The sequence below is a fragment of the Populus alba genome, chromosome 1 (assembly GCF_005239225.2).
Source record: "Populus alba chromosome 1, ASM523922v2, whole genome shotgun sequence".
Classification (NCBI taxonomy): domain Eukaryota; kingdom Viridiplantae; phylum Streptophyta; class Magnoliopsida; order Malpighiales; family Salicaceae; genus Populus; species Populus alba.
The window spans coordinates 33,702,053-33,727,956 of record NC_133284.1 but is presented as its reverse complement, the minus strand read 5'-3'; the positions used below and the strand labels follow the sequence as shown (position 1 = coordinate 33,727,956).

The 25,904-nt window shown below is 35.8% G+C and overlaps 1 protein-coding gene, 1 long non-coding RNA gene and 1 pseudogene across 6 annotated transcripts; all 3 read left to right on the top strand.

The window, feature by feature from the left end:
• Positions 1–8,469: 8,469 nt before the first annotated feature.
• LOC140955559 (uncharacterized) lies at positions 8,470–16,206 on the top strand. The gene is made up of 3 exons (XR_012169782.1): positions 8,470–8,706; positions 9,616–10,217; positions 15,626–16,206. It is a non-coding gene; the product is annotated as an uncharacterized lncRNA (long non-coding RNA).
• Positions 16,207–16,642: 436 nt separating this feature from the next.
• Positions 16,643–22,151, top strand: LOC118055455 (alpha-L-fucosidase 2-like; annotated as a pseudogene).
• A 1,084-nt stretch (positions 22,152–23,235) lies between these two features.
• LOC118055457 (uncharacterized) lies at positions 23,236–25,287 on the top strand. Of its 5 annotated transcripts, none has more exons than XR_004688655.2 (4): positions 23,236–23,453; positions 23,705–23,856; positions 24,056–24,127; positions 25,059–25,287. XR_004688655.2 is itself a non-coding variant. In XM_035067370.2 (4 exons), exons 1-3 carry the CDS (start codon positions 23,299–23,301, stop codon positions 24,076–24,078), a joined length of 288 nt encoding a protein of 95 aa, XP_034923261.1. In that variant the 5' UTR covers positions 23,236–23,298; the 3' UTR covers positions 24,079–24,127; positions 25,059–25,287. The 5 variants fall into 5 exon arrangements, 3 of the variants coding, with proteins under 3 accessions (XP_034923261.1, XP_034923260.1, XP_073265079.1); XM_035067370.2 differs by having other exon boundaries at positions 23,705–23,814; XR_004688654.2 differs by having other exon boundaries at positions 23,705–24,127.
• The last annotated feature ends 617 nt before the right edge of the window (positions 25,288–25,904 follow it).

The window sequence follows — 25,904 nt, the reverse complement described above, 5'->3', positions numbered from 1 at the left end:
TATTTAAATATAAAGTTGCTACTGACCCCAACAAAATCAAAGCTATAATTGATTGGCCACTACCTAGGAACTTACGGCAACTGAGAGGATTTTTAGGGCTCACTGGCTATTAAAAAATATTTGTCAAGGGATACAGATCCATTTGTAAGCCTTTGACACAAATCTTAAAAAAAAAGATGCCTTCGGCTGGAACCTTGAAGCAACTACTGCATTCACTTTGCTCAAAGATTTGATGACTACTCTTTATGTATTATCCTTCCCGGCTCTAGATAAAATATTTGTTATAAAGACCAACGAATCCATGGTAGGTGTGGGTGCAGTACTTATATAAAAGGGGCATCCCATCACCTATATCAATAAATCTCTAGGCCTTAAACAACAAGCTATGTCTATCCATGAAAAGGAGATGTTGGTTATACTGCATGCAGTCAACAAATGAAAGCATTACCTCTAGGGGTAGCATTTTAAAATTCACACAGATCATGTAAGTCTTAAATATCTCCTAGACTATAAAATAGTTACTCCTATGTAGCACCAATGGTTCGTTAAATTAATGGGGTATGATATGAGATCGAATATAGAAAAGGAAAAGACAATGTGGCAGCCGATGCTCTCTAACGAACTGCAAGCTAGTTACTCTACTCATTGGTTGTCTCTTTAATCTCTTCCAAGCTTATGAAGGAGATTGCATGATCTCGACAAGAGGATCCACATTTATAGACTACCATTCAAGGCCTGTAAGTCTCTCGAGCATCGTATTCACACTACACATAGGTCAATGGCCACCTATAGAGGAAAGGAAAAATTATGGTGGGGCGTGATTAAGACTTACACTCCAGGTTAATCTCATTGTATCACAGCTCAACAGTGGGAGGCCATTCAGGAAGCACAACCACTTTGAAAAGGGTGGGAAGTTTGTTCTACTGGAAGGGCCAACAGAAACATATTCTCCAGTTTGTGAGAGCATGCTCAATCTGTCAGCAGAAACAAGCATAAGAATGTAGCCGCACCAAGGCTACTACAACGTCTGCCTTATTCCTTATGCTCCATTCATTGACATTAGCATGGATTTCATCGATGGGTTGTCTAAATCTAAAGGCAAGGACATCATTATGGTGGTAGTCGATCGCTTTAGCAAATATGCTCATTTATGGTGTTTTTTTAGTAAATTATGGACAAAATTGTTCTCTATCCAAGGTACTTATTTTATTCATCAGCATATCACCCTCAAATTGATGGCCAGACAGAGATAGTAAATAAATGTGTTGAAAACTACCTCTAATGCATGACCTGGACCAACCCAAACTAGTGGGCACGATGGCCATCACTAGCAGAATGGTGTTACAATACCAATTTCCATTCTTGGACTCAGCTTACTCCCGATGAAATACTGTATAGGTTTCCTCCTCCTATACATGTTCCTTACCTTCCTAAAGACTCTACTGTGGGGTCAATTGATGACATTCTAACCAAGAGAGAAGAAATGCTTAAACAAGTCAAGAGGAATCTACAAACTACACAAAATAGGATAACATAAATTGCCAATAACAAGCGAAGCAAAAGGAGCTTCTCTATAAGGGACTATGTTTATCTTAAACTCCAACACTACAAGCAAAAATCAGTATTCCACAGAACATCACAGAAATTATCAGCAAAGTTCTTCGGTCCTTACTTGGTGATAGACAAGATTGGTAAAGTGGCGTACAAACTAGAGCTTCCACCTTCTTCTACCATACATCTAGTGTTCCACGTTTCACAACTTAAGAGGTATGTAGGGAGCCAACCAGTACAGACTACCTTGCCACAAATACCTCCGACCCCTACATTACAACCATAAGCAATAATAGATAAATGCATCGTAAAGAGAAAGAATCAGGCAACTACTCAAGTGTTGATTCATTGGAAGGGCTTCTCACCTGCAGACGCTACATAGGAATATGCAGAGGAAATTGCGGCTCGTTTTCCACACTTTAACCTTGAGGACAAGGTTGTTTTAATAGGGGAACATTTTTCACATGTTGCAAGCAATAACGCTATAAGGGACAAAGACGAAGAACAATCAATAATAGAAATAGTGGAGATTTGAATCAATGATTAAAGCAGGAACTCATCAAACAGCTAAACGCACCATTTTATTTTATTTTGCAATGTTTAAGGAGACACGTGTAATAAGGAATGTTATCCTTTAGTTTCGGAACAAACCAATTGTGTGTGTGTGTGTGTATTTGGTTGTAACAGAATTGAAACCACGCTGAAAAACTATAATGCAATGAACATATGAAGAGAGAGATTTGGGTGAATCACTCATTTTTCTATCCAATTTTCATTTCTTCTTCATTTATTAAGTTGATATATGGTCATGATCTTTGCTAGTTAACTAAATAACACTAATATTAGTAGCAGGGGAAGCCATTTTCATTTGACCCATAACATGTTGTTGTGCCTCTTCACACTCTGGTGGTTCTCTTTTCTAGGTGTTTAGTTCTTGCTCTGTCTCTTTTATTGGTTTCTATTCTTTAATATTGTCATGACCCGATCCCTGACTATAACCAACACATAAGCAATGAAACTTTTCAGGATTCTTACCTATTTAAATCTAAACAAACATACAAACTTTTTCACCTATATAACCAAATAGTTCTATGCAACATTGATAAACTATCCTCATAATATAATTTGATCGTCTTAATATAATTTCAGTAATTTATGGAGCACTATCTAGACATAAAGAAAAAGTACAATAACAACTAAAATAGTAGGTTTTGATGGTCCAACAAAAACTACCTACTAAGAAGCTAAAAGCCTGAAAAGAATTAATAACAAGAGTGTGAGTTCAACAACTTAGTGAGTAGATAATGTTCAATATACACATATGAGGTACTAAAGTAAAGAGAAACATATACAAATTTCACTTTAGACTTTTACAAGAAAGTTTCACAAACATGTCATAATAAGAAATATCATAAGGTAAGGTTCGTTAAAAAAATCAGAATGCAATTAGCAAATGGCTCCTAACTATAGGATGATCAGTTCGCACAAGTTGGTGACTCTCCCAACCAACTATGATTCATATATGATGTGCACAAAGATTAGCAGTACCCTGTTAGCATGAATACTTTGACTAGCATATCAAGGATCATATCATAATCAACCAAATAGAATCATATCTCAAAGCTCAACTCATGACATTATTCAAATGAGAAATTATAAATTCAGAAGTGCATAAGAACTCGTATCAAAAATTCAGTTTTAATAGGCGGTCATGTTTAATTATAAACAAGGAATATATAACAATATAAGAATTATTAAGAAGCATGATCAATTTTATATTAACAATTCAAATATTTATACTAATCCTCTAGCACATGGAAAATTATTCACTTACCTTACTCAAAAGCGGAAAGAATAAAAAAACATATATCCAAGGAAATTCTATTGATGTCCTGTAGGTAAAATATTAGGATTGTCTGAATACAAAATAAAACATACTAAAAAACAACTTGAAAAGAATGTAGAATCTATTTAATACACTTAACATAAGATCTAACTCATGATTTTATACATTTAGGAATCAAAACATAATTATAAATAGGAATCAATACACTCTCGATTCCAAACATAACCTAAACTAATCAAACCTAAAATAATCATTCTTCCCTCACTATCAGGTCAACCGGTCAACCAAAATCTAACACCTAACCGGTTTACCGATTCATCCCAACTAGTGGACCGAAGTCTAGTAAGCCAATTGATCTACCGGTTCAACCCCAACTGGTTAACCGGAATTCTAAACTAGTTTTTCTAAAATGGCATATCATAATTCTTATCCCAAAAACCTCAAAATCCATTATTATCAACCTATAACAATTCAACCCATCACACTACAATCAACAAATTCATAACATGTAATCAATTCATCAATTCATACATCAATCTAACCCTAAAACATAAACTTCAAAACCTTAAACCTTAACAAACCAAAAATCAAAGCTAATTACTTCAATTACACATTAAAAAACAAGTCTTACCTAAAGTACTTAGCTTCTCCAATCCTTTTCCCCTATCGTACTCTTTATTTTCTTCTTCTTCTTAAATTGCCGATTCTCTCTCTCTCTCTCTCTCTCTCTTAATTTCAGATTTTTTTTCTATTTATACTTATCAAACTATTTGTTCAATTACTATAATAGCCCTCATTTATTTATACATTTTTCTAAGCCTCCAAGAGCATTGTTGTCTTTTTTGTATTTATTCTTTCTCTATTTATTTAAAACATCACAAATATTTGTTTGTTTTGCTTGGTTTGAGGCTTCTTGCTTTGTATGTATACCGTGTTTTTGAACCATGCTACTGTTTTTTGTAATCAGTTAAAATGGTGATGGTATGTAGTTAAAATGTTAATGGTCGGTTTCTTCTACTGAGTTGGTTTTCGTTGCGCTTCTTGAAACTTTTGGTTCTTGATAATGGCATTTACTTTAAGTATTGATCGGTTTCTTCTACTACTTGTTTGAAATTCATGATTTCTTCCTTTTTATAGGAGTGTCTTTTTCTTTGTTTCCTTGAACGGGCACTTACAACTTAAGATTGTGCAGGAAACTAAAGCTTTCATATTATATGAATGGTGCTTGAAAGGAGTGATGTGGAGAAGGGAAAAAGAGGTCATTGATTTGCACTAGGGATAGTTAGTAACTTCGGGATCCTTTCAAGAGTATATTGACTTCTGGTCGGATCTCTCTGAGAAATTTGCTTAATATATGAGACAATCACACTTCATTAAACATTACAAATAGCAGTAGGTGCAATTGAATGAATCTGATATATTTGGATCAGCATACAGTTTCATATTCTTGAAATTTCCTACCTATCTAATCTAAGCAATGAAATGGAAATATTCTATTTATGGTCAGAGATTAATTTGAAAACTAGAAATCACTTCGATATCATCTTATGTTCCCTAATTAATTACTCTGTATCTTTTTCTATAAATTAGTGAACCTGGACATCAAGGATGGTAGAATTGTGGGTATACATCATTCCGATCATGTGACGCCATTGCCTCTCGATACTAAGCATGTTTCACTTGCTGCATCAGCCACATCCCCACTTGCACAAGTTCCTGAGGACCTCAAACCCAGTAATGAAATTCAAGCACTTTCAGTGAGTAATGAATCATTTCTTCTTTACGAGAATGGTGAAGATTTTGTAAAGACTATGCATCGTGCTGATCATGAGATACCACCGACTCTCAATACATACAAATCGTGTTGCACTCACCACAACATCAGCTAAAACCCTGATTTCACCCGTTCCTCAGGACTACGCACTCAGTAATGAAACTGAAGCACATCATGTGAGTAACGAATCATTTCATCTTTTTTTTTTATTATTAACGTGGTTGTCCGGATCAGCTTACGTGCATCTCAACTAATCTTACGGGTCCTGAAATTAATAACCATGTAAATATCTAGTGGTTATCATTTAAAAATGATGAAGCTTTTGACAAAATCTAATCATGCTGATCATGAGATTCCACTGCCTCATATTAGTAGTCATGTTGCCCTCACCACTTAGCATAAGAAACATGGGAGCAGTTCCCCAGGATCTCGCAATCAATGATCAAATTGAACAGCCAATGAGTAATGAATTGTTTTCAGCCTTATGAAACTGATGAAGCTTCCGGAAGTGGCAAAAATGTAATTGCAGTAGAGAGAGGAGCTATAGATGACTAGATTGTTCTTCTCTGTTAGCACAGTCCTAAATGTCACTTTCAAAAATTGTAGAAAACAAACATTTTGGTTACAGAAAAAACCGAGGTTGTTAACAATTAGCTTATACTGATGAATGGAGCAACAAATGTCTCTTTTAGTGAATATGTTTGCTACGTAGCTAATTAGTTAGTTATATGTAACATTAATTTTATTTATATAAAACATATTTATTATTAATAAATTTTTTCTGTAATATTTATTTATATTTTGATTAATAAATCTAAAGAAAAGATAAATTCTGAAGAACAAAAATGTTTGCATAGAAAATTATAAAGTTGTTATAATTATAAGATTAATATTGTATCAAAATATTGTTCTTAAATGTTCATGTTCATAGCCAATGTTTTATTAAGACTAGACATTAATTAGAATTGTTAAGACCATTGCATATTATATTCATTTCCTTATAAAAAAGAACAGCTACTCTTATAAATTGAGGTATGAAACATTGACTAATACCTGAAACTAATATGTAGATGTTTGTCAAACGATATATACACTAAACTGACTCGCAATAAAATTATATATAGAGTGATCACATATATCTATGGAAAGACTCACATTATAGTTATGTAAGTAATTTTTAGACTTGAGATCACTTAGTTATCTTATATATGGAATGTTATGCTCTAATCCTAATCACACATTGTTCTAATCAAGGATAACAAACGAGCAAATATTAGGTATAACATAAACTATATGAAGATATTTGAATAATCAAGAGATGATTCATCATCTTAAGTTAATTAAAAAATATATTTTATATGTTCTCAAATAGTAATGATTGTAAAATTATTAGCCAAGATAAAACGAAATTTGAAAAGAGTTCCAAATCTTATTCAAATAATCAATGACTATAATGTTGAAAACAAAAATAATTTAACAAAGCATATATACTCCATGCTATAATATTTAAATTAAAATATTCTTGATAAAAGAGATAATAATTACACTAAGAAATTGATCACTGAAATATTAAGTCAAATCACTAATGACTTTTCTAATATTAAGAATCATAACAAATTGCTAGACATTATAGTTGATCTTCAAATATAAATCAATCAATTATTTAATTGATAATAAATTAAAATTGTATAATTTATTTAATTTAATTTTTATTTATGATTATGATTTATATTTGAATCAACTTATTAGGAAACATAATGGGTTACACATATAAGAATAATTGGTCAGAAATTAAAAATAGAATGGTTAATCAAGTGTGACTTTATTATAAATAAATTTTAAAAATTACGGACTAAAATGCAATTAATACAGGTGATTACAATTCTAAACTTAGAAAAAATTAATTATGGACTTCATTGAATAAGCTTCTAAAATTATTATAAAATAATATATATGATATTATTTAAGAAACAAATTGATATTTTATTATTTATAGGGTTTATAGGTTTTCTTATAAATAAAATGTTATACATCTTATTTTCTACACATGATAATATAATAGCACAATATAAAAATACATCAAAAAAAAAACTAGCACTTAAAAGTATAAAGATTTTTCATTGATGATTCTTGTGAATTATTATCAAAGATCGAATAGTTAAATGACTTGTAATTTATAATAATTTAAACTTGAAATAATTATTTAAACTCTAAATCCATCTAACAGAATCTTTCAAGACTCTGGAAGGAAATTAAATTTATCGTTTTGAGTGTATACGTTTTTAGAGAAAGCCAACAATCTCATTGTAGGTTACTGACTTTGACGAATGCAAAATCTGATTTTGTGAGTTTCTGGTACAAACTGTAAGCCTGTAAGGTGATAAAAATAGTCTTATAAGGTTTATTTCTATTCATACAATCAATAGTGATTTTATTCCTGTATGAATTGGGCTTTCTTTGGGAAAGGAGATGAAATTTCTCACTAAGATTACATGGTCAAGACTCTAATTGTGAGCAGCAGTCCCTTCTCGGTGACTGCAAATTATGTTGATGAGTCAGTAATGAAGGAATGAACTAGATAAAATCTGACTGCTTTTGGATGATGTTGACATCATCTAAAAATTGCAAAGCATATGAGCTTTTTTCCATTAAAGCAAATCGTTTTTCTTAGGCTCATTGAAGTGGTATCTGATCTTCTATGCATTAACAAGTAGAAGTTGACGAAGAACAGCTTATATTGCCTGGTGATTTTCACTAAAAGGATTCGTCAAAAGAACATAAAAATGAATGCTGCAACTTCTCCCACTTTCTTAGTAATTAACTTCCTGGTTGATAATTGAGATGAGGTCTCTAAAAGTGATCGAATATGAAAAACATCAGGTCACGGGCAACCAGTGTCGGTAATGGGTGCTCGATCAGGACAAAATATAGGTTACTCGGGTCAGGTTCGGCCTTGCACACAACCAAATGCGATCTTACTGTGACCAACTACCTGTCAAAACAAGCCCCGTGGAAAATGTAGGAAAGGCATGGCACTTTAAAACCCTATTTTGGGTTAACAGTCAGTAAAATCATTTTGTGAATGGAAGTATCAGTTTAGGCTTGAATCCAAAACCAAAACAAGGCTATGTAAGAGATAAGTCTTCGAGGAATGCATTAATCTAAATGTGGAAGATCTGTCTAAAACATCAATTGCTTGTGAAACTTAAAACCGAGCATGAGGTTAGTTTAGTTCTGAATACATGGCTTGCATGGTGAGGAGATGCCTAGTAAGTGTGATGTTTTGTATTAAAGGGATAGGAAAAGCCTAGAAACCCCTTGAAGGCTTAGATGTAGGAATAAATTAAATGAGGGGTATAGTAGTAATTGGATAAATAGTTGATAAATATAAATAGGAAGTAAAAAAAAAAATAATAATAGAAATCTGATTTTGAGAGGAAGAGAATCGGCAGAAGTGAGAAAGGAAAGAAGAAGAAGAGAAAAGAGGGGAAAATAAGGGAAAAAGGAAGAGAATTGGAGGAAATAAGTGAAAAAGGTAAGATTTAGGTTGTTTAATATGTATAATATGTTAATTCAACTTTAATTTCAGTTTTGATGAATGTTAGGGTTTTGAGAATTTGTGTTTTGGGTTTAATTGATGAATTAAATTGAAGGTTAGGGGTTGATTGTTGTGGTTAATTGATGATTTAGTTGATTATGGAAGATTATGATGATTTTGAGTTATAGAATTGTGTAAATGGTGAAATTTGTGTTAGAAATCAAGGGATAACAGTAGGTGATCTGTTGAAATTCTGGGTTTTGAGGTTGAAGATGACGAAAATTCAATTTGGTCCCTCAATTTCCGAAAATTACAGTTTAGTCCCGAACTTTTGGAAAATTACAAATTGGTCCCTGGAGCATATTCCGAGATTCTGAACAGAATAACATATGAATTATGGACAGAATTACTGTATAGATAAGATAATTTAACACTTTCAATTTAGTCCTCCAATTTGACAAAAAGTACAATTTGACCCTAAAAATTTAGTAAAATTCCAGAATGATCCCTGGAGCATAGTGATACATCCTGGACAGAATTGAGGATTAATTGAGGTCAGAATTTCAGTATATTCATGGATTTATGACAAATTTCAGTTTGGTCCTCCATTTGATAAAAGTTACAATTTGGCCCTAAAAATATGATAAATTTCCAGATTAGTCCCTAGCTGCAATATTAACTTTTGCAGATTAGTTTGATGAATAATTAAGGGTTATTTAGTGAATTATATTAGTTGTTTTTATTATGGATTAGATTTCGGGAAAACCGTTAGATTTTGGGTTTTTGAGAAAATTGACTAGTTAGTTTAAAAACATATAGGGTTACGGAATACACCCTTAGTTAAGTGTATTAAATAGGTTAAATGTTCTTTCGAGTCGTTCTTGAAAATGTTTTCTTTGTATTCAGATAATCCTGATATTCTACCGGCGGGACGTCAGTAGGATTTTCTTCAGTGTCTGCTTTTGGCTTCTGTTTGCTTTTGAGTCAGGTGAGTGGATAATTTTCCATATGCATGAGAAATACTATAAATATTTGATTTGTTAATATGAATTGGATCATGCTTCTTGATAATATATATTGATTATTATCCTTGTTATGATAAAGCATGATCAATTATTGAATCTGAATTCTTGATATGAACCAGTATGTATTTTGAAGTGAATTCTGAATTGATGCTCCTCATTTGATTGATGTCATGAGTTGAGCTTTGAGATATGAATATGTTTGTTTGATTATGATTATGAACCTATGGTATGTCAGTCAGAATACCCATGCTAACAGGGTAGTGTTAGTCTTTGTGCACATCGTATCTGAACCCTAGTTGGTCGGGGGAGACACCAACCTGTGTGGACTGATCATCCCACAGTACGGAGCCTCATGCTCATTGCATTTTTGATTTTTCTGACGAGTTCTACCATATGATATTCTTGTTATGGCCTATTTGATAAACCTTCGTATAAGAACTAAAGCCATACTTGTATATATATTTCTCATTGTTATATTACCTCGTGTGTGTATATTGAACGTTATCTACTCACTGAGTTGTTGAACTCACCCTCTCATTATTTATCCTTTTCAGGCTTATAGCTTGATAGCAGGTCACTTTTGTTGAATCTTCCGAACCTGCTTTTGGTTGTAATTTGTATCTTTCTTTTTATGTCAAGTTAGTGCTCCAAAACTATGAAATTATATTAACTCTTGTATTAAGACAATCGAATTATGTTATGAAGTTAATTTGTTGTTAATGCTGTGTTAAACTCTGATTGAGTTGTTCAAAAGATTGTATGTAAGTTTGGGTTCGCATAGGTTTGGAACCTTAGAGGGGAACCTTGCCTATGTGCCGGTCATGGATCCGGGATTCGGGTCGTGACAAACTTGGTATCAGAGCTTTAGGTTAAAGAAACAATAATATAATTAATTTCATAATAAGTGGAGCATTAGGATCCGTATCGTCTTGTTTGTTGTTTTTGAAATTTTAAATTCTCATCAAGTATGTCTTCTTCCTTGTGATAGATATGCTTTCCTATAATTCTGTGATAATTATCATGCTATTGTTCTAGCATGACTTAAGTGCTCTCACTTTTATTTTAGGAAATGTCGAGGAATAGACGAACAACTGATACTATTAAAGTAAATGATAATAAAGATGATGTCCATATTGTGAAGTTTAGAAATGCAAGGTATAGGAGGTAGGGCAGTACATCCACACCTCAACATGTTGTTCATGTTTGATCTTTTGAAGCAAAAGTTTTGTTTGATATGGGTGCAACTTATTCATTTGTGTCCCCATATTTTGCCATGAGGTTAGATAAACAACCAACCTTGTTAAAATCCCCCATTTCAGTCTCCACTCCCTTAGATGAGTTAATATTAGTAAAGTATGTGTATCTGGATTGTGAAATAGAGATTGGAGATAAGATCTTTATGGGAGACTTAAATGTCTTAGATATGGTTGATTTTGATGTGATTTTAGGAATGGATTGGTTGGTTAAGCATAGGGCTTCGGTAAATTGTTGGGGTAAGAAAATAATGTTTGATCTAGATCAAGAAGTTGGGTTGGTATTTCAAGGAGATAAGATTGGGTCTCCATCAATTATGTTGTCGGCTATCTCGAGGAAAATGGCCCGAAAAGGGGTACAGTGCTACCTAGCATATATAGTGGATGTAGAGAAAGAAGTTCCCCAGTTAGAGGAAGTCCCTATAGTAAGAGAGTTTATCGATGTATTTCCTGATGACTTACCTGGATTGCCTCCGTATAGGGAGATTGAGTTTTGTATTGATTTGGTTCCGGGCACTGAACCAATATCAATGGCACCATATAGAATGGCGTCAGCAGAATTGAGAGAGTTAAAGGAGCAGCTGCAGGATTTATTGGATAAAAAGTTCATTCGACCAAGTGTGTCCCCTTGGGGAGCTCCGGTGTTGTTTGTGAAGAAGAAAGATGGGTCATTGAGGTTGTGTATAGATTATAGGCAATTGAATCGGGTGACAGTTCGAAATAGATACCCACTCCCTCGTATAGATGATTTGTTTGATCAGTTACAGGGAGCTCAATTCTTTTCTAAGATCGATCTTCGATCTGGGTATCATCAGTTGAGGATTAGGGAGGCAGACATTTCAAAGACAACTTTTAGAACTCGGTATGGTCATTATGAGTTCTTAGTGATGTCTTTTGGGTTGACGAATGCACCAGCAGCTTTTATGGACTTGATGAATAGAGTGTTTGGCCAATTTATTGATCGATTTGTGATAGTTTTTATTGATGATATTTTGGTGTATTCGAGGTCTAGAGAGGAGCATGAGCAGCATTTGAGAATGGTGCTTCAAACTCTGCGAGATCATCAGTTGTATGGCAAGTTCTCAAAGAGTGAGTTTTGGTTGGAGAGTGTAGCATTTCTTGGGCATGTAGTGTCAAGGAATGGGATTGAGGTTGATCCTCAAAAGATTGAAGCAGTTAAGCAGTGGCTTAGGCCTACTTCGGCGACAGAGATTAGAAGTTTCTTAGGTTTGGCCGGCTACTATCGAAGGTTTGTGGAGAACTTTTCTCGAATTTCTGCACCATTGACTAAGTTAACGCAGAAAAATGTTAAGTTTCAGTGGTCTGAAGCTTGTGAGAAAAGTTTCTTAGAGTTGAAGGAGAGATTGACTACAACGCCTATTCTAGCAGTACCATCAGGTTCTGGTGGTTACACAGTGTATTGTGATGCTTCGAGAGTGGGGTTAGGATGTGTTCTAATGCAACATGGCAAGGTTATTGCCTATGCTTCACGGCAGCTGAAGAAGCATGAACAGAACTATCCTACACATGATTTAGAGATGGCGGCTGTAATTTTTGCTTTGAAGATTTGGAGGCACTACTTGTATGGTGAAACTTGTGAGATCTTTACAGATCACAAGAGTTTGAAATACATCTTTCAGCAGAGGGATCTAAACCTGAGGCAGAGAAGATGGATGGAATTACTGAAAGATTATGATTGTACCATACAGTACCACCCGGGTAGGGCAAATGTAGTTGCCGATGCTTTGAGTAGAAAATCATCAGGGAGCTTAGCTCATATTCAGGAAGTACGAAGACCTCTAATTAGGGAGTTGCATGAGTTAGTGGATGAAGGAGTCAGATTTGATCTTAGTGAAGCTGGAGCAATGATTGCTCATTTTCAGGTTAAGTCAGATTTGTTTGATAAGATAAAAGCAGCTCAGAAGAAAGATGATTCACTACTCAGGATTGGAAATGAGGTTGAGCAGGGTAAGGCTGCAAGTTTTGTGATTGGTGATGATGATGTGCTGAGATATAGGGATAGGCTTTGTGTACCTGATGTTGATGATCTGAGGAGAGAATTGATGATAGAGGCACATCAGACATTTTACACAATGCATCCAGGTTCCACCAAGATGTATAAAGATCTTAAGGTGTGTTATTGGTGGAATAGGATGAAGGCTGATGTAGCAGATTTTGTTTCTAGGTGTTTGACCTGTCAGAGGGTAAAGGGTGAACACCAGAAACCTCCTGGATTGTTGCAACCATTGTTGATTCCAGAATGGAAGTGGGAAAGGATCACAATGGACTTTGTGACAGGATTGCCTAGGAGTCAGGAGGGTTATGATTCGATATGGGTGATTGTTGACAGGTTGACAAAATCAGCCCATTTTCTGCCAGTTAAGATTACTTATGGATATGCAAAGTTGGCGGAATTGTTTATTAGTGAGATTGTACGGTTGCATGGAGTGCCAATCTCGATAGTGTCTGATAGAGGTCCACAGTTTACATCGCGGTTTTGGGTGAAATTTCAAGAAGCTATGGGTACTAAGGTGCAGTTGAGTACAGCTTTTCACCCTCAGACAGATGGTCAGTCTGAGAGGACTATTCAGACCTTGGAGGATATGTTAAGGGCTTGTGTTATGGATTTTGGAGTTAGTTGGAGTAAGTTCCTACCATTAGTGGAATTTGCTTACAACAACAGTTATCAGGCTAGCATAGAGATGGCACCTTATGAGGCTTTATATGGTCGAAAGTGTAGATCACCGGTTTGTTGGTTTGAGGTTGGTGAGAAGAGGCTACTGGGACCAGAGTTAATTCAGATTACCTCAGAGAAGATTGAGGTAATTAGAAAGAAGCTTCAAACAGCTCAGAGTAGACATAAAAGTTACGCAGATAGAAGAAGGCGTGACTTAGAGTTTTCAGTGGGTGATTGTGTGTTCTTAAAAGTATCACCTACAAAAGGAGTATTCAGGTTTGGGAAGAAAGGCAAGTTGAGTCCTCGATTCATTGGACCGTATGAGATTCTGGAGAGAGTTGGGGTAGTTGCTTATCGGTTAGCATTACCACCAAACTTGTCTGCTATTCATCCGGTATTTCATGTTTCCATGTTAAGGAAATATATGTCAGATCCATCACATGTATTAGAGGTTCATCCCATTGACTTGAGGGATGATATGGTTTATGAGGTGCAACCGGAAGCTATAGTTGACCGACAAGTGAGGAAGCTTAGGTCGAAGGACATAGCTTCAGTGAAAGTGAAATGGAAAGGCCATTCACGTGAGGAAGCGACATGGGAGCTCGAGGATAAGATGCGCGAGGAGTATCCTCATCTTTTCGATAATTTCGGTAAGTATTCAATCTTTTCTATTAAGTTTCGAGGACGAAACTTTTATAAGGTGGGGAGATTGTGATGTTTTGTATTAAAGGGATAGGAAAAGCCTAGAAACCCCTTGAAGGCTTAGATGTAGGAATAAATTAAATGAGGGGTATAGTAGTAATTGGATAAATAGTTGATAAATATAAATAGGAAGTAAAAAAAAAAAATAATAATAGAAATCTGATTTTGAGAGGAAGAGAATCGGCAGAAGTGAGAAAGGAAAGAAGAAGAAGAGAAAAGAGGGGAAAATAAGGGAAAAAGGAAGAGAATTGGAGGAAATAAGTGAAAAAGGTAAGATTTAGGTTGTTTAATATGTATAATATGTTAATTCAACTTTAATTTCAGTTTTGATGAATGTTAGGGTTTTGAGAATTTGTGTTTTGGGTTTAATTGATGAATTAAATTGAAGGTTAGGGGTTGATTGTTGTGGTTAATTGATGATTTAGTTGATTATGGAAGATTATGATGATTTTGAGTTATAGAATTGTGTAAATGGTGAAATTTGTGTTAGAAATCAAGGGATAACAGTAGGTGATCTGTTGAAATTCTGGGTTTGAGGTTGAAGATGACGAAAATTCAATTTGGTCCCTCAATTTCCGAAAATTACAGTTTAGTCCCCGAACTTTGGAAAATTACAAATTGGTCCCTGGAGCATATTCCGAGATTCTGAACAGAATAACATATGAATTATGGACAGAATTACTGTATAGATAAGATAATTTAACACTTTCAATTTAGTCCTCCAATTTGACAAAAAGTACAATTTGACCCTAAAAATTTAGTAAAATTCCAGAATGATCCCTGGAGCATAGTGATACATCCTGGACAGAATTGAGGATTAATTGAGGTCAGAATTTCAGTATATTCATGGATTTATGACAAATTTCAGTTTGGTCCTCCATTTGATAAAAGTTACAATTTGGCCCTAAAAATATGATAAATTCCAGATTAGTCCCTAGCTGCAATATTAACTTTTGCAGATTAGTTTGATGAATAATTAAGGGTTATTTAGTGAATTATATTAGTTGTTTTTATTATGGATTAGATTTCGGGAAAACCGTTAGATTTTGGGTTTTTGAGAAAATTGACTAGTTAGTTTAAAAACATATAGGGTTACGGAATACACCCTTAGTTAAGTGTATTAAATAGGTTAAATGTTCTTTCGAGTCGTTCTTGAAAATGTTTTCTTTGTATTCAGATAATCCTGATATTCTACCGGCGGGACGTCAGTAGGATTTTCTTCAGTGTCTGCTTTTGGCTTCTGTTTGCTTTTGAGTCAGGTGAGTGGATAATTTTCCATATGCATGAGAAATACTATAAATATTTGATTTGTTAATATGAATTGGATCATGCTTCTTGATAATATATATTGATTATTATCCTTGTTATGATAAAGCATGATCAATTATTGAATCTGAATTCTTGATATGAACCAGTATGTATTTTGAAGTGAATTCTGAATTGATGCTCCTCATTTGATTGATGTCATGAGTTGAGCTTTGAGATATGAATATGTTTGTTTGATTATGATTATGAACCTATGGTATGTCAGTCAGAATACCCATGCTAACAGGGTAGTGTTAGTCTTTGTGCACATCGTATCTGAACCCTAGTTGGTCGGGGGAGACACCAACCTGTGTGGACTGATCATCCCACAGTACGGAGCCTCATGCTCATTGCATTTTGATTTTCTGACGAGTTCTACCATATGATATTCTTGTTATGGCCTATTTGATAAACCTTCGTATAAGAACTAAAGCCATACTTGTATATATATTTCTCATTGTTATATTACCTCGTGTGTGTATATTGAACGTTATCTACTCACTGAGTTGTTGAACTCACCCTCTCATTATTTATCCTTTTCAGGCTTATAGCTTGATAGCAGGTCACTTTTGTTGAATCTTCCGAACCTGCTTTTGGTTGTAATTTGTATCTTTCTTTTTATGTCAAGTTAGTGCTCCAAAACTATGAAATTATATTAACTCTTGTATTAAGACAATCGAATTATGTTATGAAGTTAATTTGTTGTTAATGCTGTGTTAAACTCTGATTGAGTTGTTCAAAAGATTGTATGTAAGTTTGGGTTCGCATAGGTTTGGAACCTTAGAGGGGAACCTTGCCTATGTGCCGGTCATGGATCCGGGATTCGGGTCGTGACAGTAAGCCCTTCAACTATCTATCAATAAGTTTATGGCAGTAGTTGCTCTGGGTTTGTTTGAGATAAAAACAACAATTAAATCCGTAATTATCTTCCAGTTTCCTTATTTTGGTCCCTCCTCCTCCTCCTCCTCCAACCTTTCCGAAAAAGGGTGAGGATAGAGGAGTTAGGAGTTCAGTTCTCGTTGGCTATAATAGTTTAGGGAGACTTGGATCAATTAGCCTCAAGTTTCTCAATATCAACAGTAATATCGTGACGAGTGAGCAACACTCCTGGCTCCTCAGTTGCTGCCAGTTCGTTCTCTTGCCTTGAAAGAAACACAAAAAGTTAAAAACAAGAGACACAGAGCACGTCAGGGAAGTATGACAAACCACAAAACAAGACAAAAACAAAATTGTCACTTTTCCTACGCCAAGCTATTTTAAGAAAATATCATTTACAATCACAAAACAAACTCTACGCTTCCCTTCTTTTTTTTTTCTTTTTTCTTCTAATTCACATTTTCTTCCTTTCTTCACCCACTTGTACTGACAATGGAAAGTGGAGAGTGGGTTTTTGTAACACGACCAACCGAGAAAGACTTGTGGAACCCAACTTCAACTGAGTTGGAGGATTCCAGACCGTTAAAGGTCACTTTTAGCGGGCCGGCCAAGTACTGGACGGATGGAATTCCGATCGGTAATGGCCGTCTTGGTGCCATGGTGTGGGGTGGTGTTTCATCAGAACTTATCCAACTGAATGGTAACTTGTTTTCCCAATTTTAATGTTGGTTAACTTTTGCTGTTTGATTTATTGCAATGCATTAGAATATAGACGGTGATAATGATATTGTTGAATTGTTTTTTTGTAGAGGACACATTATGGACAGGGATTCCAACTGATTTTACTGACCCTGCTATACCACAAGCATTATCAGAGGTTAGAAATCTTGTTGACAGTGGTAAATTTTCAGAAGCAACTAAAGCAGCAGCAAGGATGTTTGGAAAATATACCAACGTATGTTAAAGTAACACACCCTTCTTTTCTTTCCTCTCTCTTTTCTAGCGTTGATGTTTTCTTGTTCAAGCCCTTCGTAAGATCAATTTTTTGATATTCCATCTTAATTTTTGTGTTATTGTGTGTTAGTAATGAATTTCTGTTCTCAGGTATTTTAAAACTTAATGGGATTTAATATCACCATTTTTGTGTTACAATTCAATTTTAACGTTTAATGATTAATTCAATGGAAGAGGGTAAGCACATTCTGATGAATTTCGTTTGGTGATTTAGGTTTACAAAGTACTTGGTGATATCAAGCTAGAATTTAATGGTTCCACATATGCCGAAGGAACATATTATAGAGAGCTAGACTTAGATACTGCAACAGGAAGAGTAAAGTATACCGTGGATGATGTAGAATTCACAAGGGAACACTTTGTATCTAATCCAGATCAAGTGATTGTGACCAAGATTTCTGGAAGCAAAGCACAGTCTGTATCCTTTGCTGTATCTTTAGACAGCATATTAGAGCATCAATGTTACCTAACAGATGAAAATCAACTTGTAATGGAAGGAATTTGCCCTGGAAAAAGGATGACAACAGAAGTGAAGGCAAATGATGATCCAAAGGGAATGAAGTTCACTGCTGTTCTTGATTTACAGATTAGTAATGGCGCAAGTTTGGTACGTCTTCTGGATGACAAAAAGTTGAAAGTTGTTGGAGCAGATTGGGCTGTGTTGCTGCTGGTGGCTTCATCTTCATTTGAAGGGCCATTCGTGGATCCTTCAGATTCAAAGAAAAATCCTACTTCTGACTCTCTTCAAGCAATGAACTCAATAAAAAAGCTGTCATATTCTCAGCTTTATTCACGTCATTTAGATGACTTTCAGAATCTTTTTCACCGTGTTTCATTGCAGCTGGAGAAGAGTTCTGCTATTGGAGATGGGGTTTTAGAGATCGAGAATCTTATGCCTTCAGTGATTGAAGATTTCAAAGGGGACAAAGATATTGTGGTTCCAACAGTAGAGAGAATAAAGTCCTTTGAATCTGATGAAGATCCTTCCTTGGTGGAGCTTCTATTCCAGTTTGGTCGATATTTGCTTATTTCTTGTTCACGCCCCGGAACTCAGGTGGCTAATCTTCAAGGAATATGGAACAAGGATCTTCATCCAGCATGGGAGTATATTCCACTCTCCAATCTTCTTAATTTTTTACCTCCCTCTTTATTTCTATCTATATATGTGTAGAAGTTAGTTTTCGAGGGGAACATATGGGAGATCGAAAACAGAAAAGATTTAGAGTATCAGGAATTTGACTTCTAAGTTTCTTTATCGCTCAAAAGTACATGACCATACCTGAACTATTGGTTATTAATAATATCCATCATAAGTTAAAGTTAAATGATGACTTCCACTTCTTTGAGCATCAACATTTCATTTGGACTCCTACTTACCCTTGTATCTCTTTCTTCAGTTCTGCTCCAACCTTGAACATCAATCTTGAAATGAACTATTGGCCTTCCCTGCCTTGCAACCTCAGAGAGTGCCAGGAGCCCTTGTTTGATTTCATCAAATCTCTATCAATCAATGGAAGTAAAGTTGCACAAGTAAGATCCCTTTCCATTCTATCTCATATTAAAAGCATTTTGTTATTTATTTGACCGTTTATTTATAATTTGTCCCACTCACTGGACTGTTTGATTAGATTTCAATGGCAGTGGTTCTCCTCAAACTCTAACCAACAATTAAGAAATCTCAGATTTGCAGTCACAACTGAAAGCAGTAATACTAGGATGAGGGGTGTCTCGTATTTTCACCTTTTCATTTGGGGTTTCCATGTCAAAATAGCTAGGCTGCCTAGAGAGTCTTGTCCTCAAATCAGCTCTACCTGCTTACACTCGTCATCATTCTACTAGGAAGGTGCAGTACTGCATGTTCATTTCAGTGTAGAATCCCTAGGCCTAAAACCAGCAACATCCCAATCTATACCCCTGATCCCTTGTGGTTTTTGTTTTATTCATTTTTCATCCCAAATCTTTCTTACTTGTGTCTCATAATTTGCAGGTAAACTACACTGCAAGTGGTTGGGTTGCGCATCATAGGTCTGACATATGGGCGAAAGCATCCGCAGATATGGGAAATCCCAAGTGGGCAATATGGCCAATGGCTGGGGCCTGGGTTTGTACACACTTATGGGAGCACTACACTTATACACTGGACAAAGTAAGAGATATGTTTTTCCATAAATTGTCTGTTACCTTGCTGTCTTTGATCATTGGCATGCTCATTTTCTTCTCCGTGAACTAAATAGCTGTAGCTCTCCTTAATCCTTTCTTTCACTTTCAAGTGATTCATCAATGGGGACCGTACCATGCATTTTCATCTGATGACTGAGGGGGCAGGCCGCCTCATAATTTTGGACAAGATATTACTAAGATTGGATGGTTTCTGTGTTCTTAAGTGGTTCTGCTGCAACTTACATCAGATTATGCCTTCCCCTTTGTTGTTATTTACCATATTCTTGATGAACATCTAATGAAACTTCAGAAATTTTGTTTCTTATTTCGTTCGAGTTTCTCTTTATAATTTTTTGTTAATAGCATAATTTACTTTGTGGGGTCTGTTATGCTGATAATTTCTAAATGATAGGATTTTCTTATAAATACGGCATACCCTCTGTTGGAAGGATGTGCATCATTTTTGGTGGACTGGTTGATTGAAGGGAATGATGGATATCTGGAAACCAACCCGTCAACATCTCCAGAACACATGTTTATTGCCCCAGATGGTAATTCTGCTTCTGTGAGCTACTCGTCAACCATGGATATGGCTATCATCAACGAAGTATTTTCTGCAGTTGTTTCTGCTTCTGAGGTAAAGCTTTTATTCTCAACGGCTGTAGTAATCACAACTGTATTTTCTAAATTGTCTACAAACTATGCATGTTAGAAAACTGTTGAAATAGGTTTTAGGCAGAAGTGAGGATGCTCTTGTTCAGAAAGTGCTCAAGGCTCAACCAAGGCTTTATCCACCAAAAATTGCTCCAGATGGTTCTATCATGGAATGGGTAAGCGAGTAGTTTTCTATATTATGGGTCCTAATCCACATAATGAATTCATTTCCTGTATTTTAATTGCTGAATCTGACAAGTGAAATCCTCTCTGTGGTGGTGCAGGCACTCAATTTCAAGGATCCTGAGGTGAAGCATCGACATATTTCACATCTATTTGGGCTGTTTCCAGGGCACTCAATAACCTTGAAGAAAAATCCGGAACTTTGTAAAGCCGCAGAAAATACTCTCTACAAAAGAGGTTGGCAAAGATTAATTGTGACCTTTTCCCTTCAATATAAAATTAGTCTAGGGGCATTTGAGTGGAATTGTTCCATCCTGTTGCATTGCTTTTTCTGTTCTTTCTGTTTCTGATAGATTATAAGTTTGAGAAATGTTTCTTACATGAAAGTATAAAACTGTCAAACTTCAAAAAAGTTGTCCTGCTTTGAACACGGAAGCTCTTGATGCAAGCGCAAAATGATATAAAAAAGGTGCATTTTGGTTTCGCAGATGGTCATTGTGCATGGTAAATGACTTTTAGTTGTTTCAATATGAATCGAAGAATTCACGCAGCTACAGAATTTCATTGAAGTTCTTGGTGCAAGTGTGCAAAATGACGATATAAAGAGTCATATTCTGGTTTCAACATCAATATGCATGCTAAAGCATTCGAAGTTTACTTTCAATGAATTGTGCAGCTGATATGCGTTGTCCACAAATGGGGATGGCAAAATGTCTTCGAAGCAATTACTTGATCCTACCTAAAATATTATGCTGTTCGAAAAATCCATCTCATTCAACGGTCGTGGTTTTAATATTTGAAACTTCAGCAGGCATGGCATTACTCAGAGTATAATAGTCACATAATGTTGCTTTTTAATTTTCATTTAACAGGAGAGGATGGTCCAGGATGGTCGACTGTATGGAAAACTGCTGTATGGGCACGTCTACAGAACAGTGAGCACGCTTATACAATGGTTAAGCATTTGATTAGGTTGGTGGACCCGGCGGATCAGAAGATAGGGTTCGAAGGTGGACTTTACAGCAACTTATTTGCAGCACACCCTCCTTTCCAGATCGATGCCAATTTGGGGTAAGCAGCATTGTCTGTGTTGTCCCTGAAAATGCAATGAACACTTCCCGCTCAAAAGGGCTCATCTTGATCTGGGAGACCACCAGAAACCACAAATTAACATCTGTGCGTTTCTGATATTAATGATTTCACACAGATGTTCTTTTTCTTCCGCTTCTGGTTCCAGGTTTCCAGCCGCAGTTTCGGAGATGCTTGTCCAGAGTACCATGACGGATCTGTACTTGCTTCCTGCTCTTCCTCGAGATAAATGGGCAAAAGGGTGTGTGAGAGGATTGCAAGCACGGGGGGGAATACAGTCAACATATGCTGGGACAAAGGAGATCTTCAAGAACTTGGTCTTTGGTTGAAGAAGGATGGGAGTTGTTCTCTCCAAAGATTACATTATAGAGGAACTACAGTTACGACAAGCTTATCATCTGGGATAATTTACACATTTAATTCACAGTTGCAATGTATAAAGTCGTTCTCGCTTTCGGAAGTGGCCTTCCCTCGAGTTTAGAGATATTCTTTGTTAAATTTCAATCTTCCATGAACATGTATTTACAAATTCAAGTATGTGGGTTTTTTTTTATTTAAAAATATATTAAAATAATTTTTTTTATATTTTAAAATTTTATTTTTAATATTAATATATTATAACAATTTAAAAACACATAAAAACTTTAATCTGAAATTAAAAAATATATATTTAAAAAAAAAAAACTTATCATAAAATATAAAAAAGTATGTATAATGTTTGTGTCCGTATCTGTCCGAAATATTAAGGAATTTTATTCTTGATTTTGAATTTAAATCGAAGGATGACGAAATTTTTCAAATATGTCAATTTATAACAAAAGAGAAAACGCTATCTCTTAAAAAATATATATTTTGATGATTAAGAAGGAAATTGGCAAAGAAAACAACTTATTACTTCAATAATAATTGTTTGGATAAAATCATTCAAAAGAAAATAATTAACAGTGCAAGGATGAAATCATATTTTACTCCAACTAATACAATGGCAAATCCGCAACGACCCCATTTGCTTTCGTCTCCATTCCCCACAACTAGAGGTGAGCGAGCACCTTTCATTTATCTGATTTTTTCGAGCTAATTTGGGCCGGAAAATTGTCAGAAGGAAAGATTTGGAGACACTTTGGAACACCCTCCTCTTATTAAAAGCATTTTTCTTAATTTTTTTAACCTTTTGTCCTTGAGATTTATCCCAGCAACTAGATCAACGGAGGAGGGAAGAGTTTCTCCCCAAACTCTGGTCAATGATTAAGAAATTCAGTTGTTGCAGTCACCACTGTAAGCAGATAGGGGAGAGAACATTACAGAGGAATTAGAGCCGCCGCCAGCTTATCAGAGAACAATTTGCACTTTCTAACAACGTGTAAAGGCACGCTTCCTCCTCTCATGAGTGCCGTTTTGTGAGCTCTCTCGTTCCATAATCATAAGTCAAAATAAATATATAGAAAGGAAGGAAAGTTCTCTCATCTATAGGAGATTTTGCTACTAGCATTGGCCCACAGCCCGCTTCACAGGCAACATAGCTCAATTGCAGGCTTTCAACACGTTGGGCCTGGTCATGGGCCGAAAGATACAGCTGTACCCTACACCTTCATTTTCATTTCACACCTCCCTCTCATTTCCGCGAAAACCGTTTCACGTTTTCTGCTCTGTAATGGCTTGGCGCCGTGGAGGATCACTCTCGCGTTCGCTCATGTCCGCCGCCAGGGCGCCGAACCCCCGCTCATCCGCACCGCTCCCCCGCCTCCGTCCGCCGCCTAACTCCTCCCCCCGTTTCCAATCTCGCCGTTTATCCTTCGCTCCTTCCAGGTAGCCGTTCCTCTTAGATTTTTCTTCTCGATTTCTTAGATTAAAACATCACTACCCATTTCATCTCACTGCATGTGGCTTAATGAGCTCATTCGAGATGGAAGGTTAAGCATTGTGGATCCTTAATTTAGAAAATTGTCAATGCTAATTCTAGATTTTGTAAGAAATCAAGAAAATTTTCATTTTTTCCTAAACAAATTTTGCATATTGTTCATCAATGGGCGGTTTTCTTTGTACTGTGTTTTTTTTAGGAACTTGGGAGAACTGGGATGCACGCAGTCGTTGTTGCCTTTGGTGGCCTCGGGGCACTTGACATCACGTATCAATGCTAATTTGCGGGCTTTCTGTGAGCTGTCTCATGGTACCTTCTGCCGTACTTGTCCGGATCGCTAATAGTTTCTTTGTGAGTTTTACTGTTTCTAGGGCACACAACAAAGCAAAAGTTGTTAGTGAACTGCTGCCCTGAATAACTTTGATTGGGAAGAGTAAAATTTTTTGAGTTTCTTTCCTCAAGTTTGTCAAACTTACGTTATGAAGTAGATTTGTTTTTGTTGGTTTCATGAAACCTGGTTAATGAGAGGAATTGGGATTGAGGTTGATAGGGAGGAATGGAAAAGATGGGTGATGCACGTGGACTTACTGTCAGCTAAAGGCGCAGAATTGATGCCACAATTGTAGGTTTCTCGTTTTGTTCTTGTTTCTTGTTCGTAGAAAACATAAATGTAGTGCATCTGTATTGAGTCCAAAAAGAAACCAGAGCCTTCAAGATAAGTTTTTGAGGCATATAGTCAATTGCTTCATGCATTTCAAAATGAACATTTGCAAGGTTTTTATGTTTCTAGATTCTTATGCTGGGAGATATATCTCTCCCGATCATTTTAGTTAATATTACTTAGGCTGAAACTTGTCTCCATTTGCTTCTAAGATAACAAACACATTGCATTTTTAGGTTTTTTTCTTCATTTATTGTTTTTGTTGTGGTTTTTTTTAATATTCTCATCATAAGTTGGTTTGCAACCCCCTTGTGCATATTTCTTTTTTCTTTACTGCTGATAGAAAAAATAATGAGAAATACTTTTAGCGTGTTAGTTTTCTCAGTATGGTTTGAATGTAAGAGTCATTGCTTGATCCCATGAGAGACACATCTCAAGTGATGCATTTGGAATTAGAATTCAGTGGATTCTCTTCTATCGAATGATAGGCCAGATTCAGATTTTGTCCTCCATTTTCTTCCTTTTATTGTGTATAGTTTTCTGCAAGTTACAAGCAAAAACCAAGGTGTATTCCTTCTCTGTTTTTATTACTTGACAGCTCCATCGCAATGAAAATTAAATGTTCCTATGAGCCACAAGATTGTGTAATCTCTAATCTGTACTGGTAAGGCTGACTTCTAAATCAATTAGCCAGTTTTCATGTAGTTATTAGCAACAAAGATTTTTCCAAACTTCAGATTAAGATCTGAAACTAGAAATCTTCGAATTCAATATTTTCCTGCTATGAACTCTAAGTTTCTTACTGCTTGAAGGAATTATGCCCCAAAAAAACTACGCATTTCTGATGCAGAATTCCTGCATGGATTTTGAACCATTTACGCTATTGTTGCAGGTACTTGAAGAGCCTTTAGATTAGCACAACCAAGTGCAACATTGTTTGAAGGAAGTCGGTGAATGGAGTACCCTTTGGGATGTTAGGATGTTAGGCTTTTTGGCATGCATATTTAATAATGATGTTATGTTCTATGCTACATCTGAGATCAATGTTAGATTTCCTTTGCTCTTGGGACAATCAAATTTTATGGTTTCGTAGGCAATATTTGAGTATGAGTTTATTTGCATGTTCCTTTGATTTATACCTTGTTTCCGCAAGGTCCTGCTGTTGATGCTTCATTATCACTATCGGACCTCCTTTAGCTTCTGGAATTTATGTCCTTGTTTATTAAATGAAAGGGTTTTCACGGGCCATCCACTACCCCCCTGTAAGTGCTCGATGATGTGTGGTGCTATCATGGAGTAGCCAAAAGTGCAGGGGAATTCTTGGGACGTGGCTTTATAACATGGTTCAAAAAAAGGCTTGGAGTTTTAACTGGACATTCCAGCATCCGTTTTCTTAAAACTAGATACAAGATCTTTCAAGTATGGTTTCTAGAACTTGCATTCGTATTGGTGAGATTTTGTTCCATGGAATGGCTGGGTTGCTCTCCAAGGAGAGGAGTGTGAATTTCCCAAAAGTTATTGATGGTGACGAGCAAGGTACAGTCAAGTAGCATTAGTTTGAGATGCTGCATCTGAATTATGTTGACCTTTTGACTCTCTTGTGGAGGAACACCTGGTGAACGCATGGGATGCCACGCCTGACTAGTGTCTCATATTTTAGTTGTAATCTATGAACAAACAGCACGAGGGCTGTCGTTTTCAGCTCGTGCACCAGGACCCTGATCCATATTGGTGGTGT

Excerpts from the sequence above, each read along its gene's own strand:
- LOC118055457 (XM_035067369.2), top strand. The coding sequence starts at position 23,299 with ATGGCTTGGCGCCGTGGAGGATCACTCTCGCGTTCGCTCATGTCCGCC. Across the intron at positions 23,454-23,704 it reads TTATCCTTCGCTCCTTCCAG|GAACTTGGGAGAACTGGGAT; the intron begins GTAGCCGTTCCT and ends TGTTTTTTTTAG.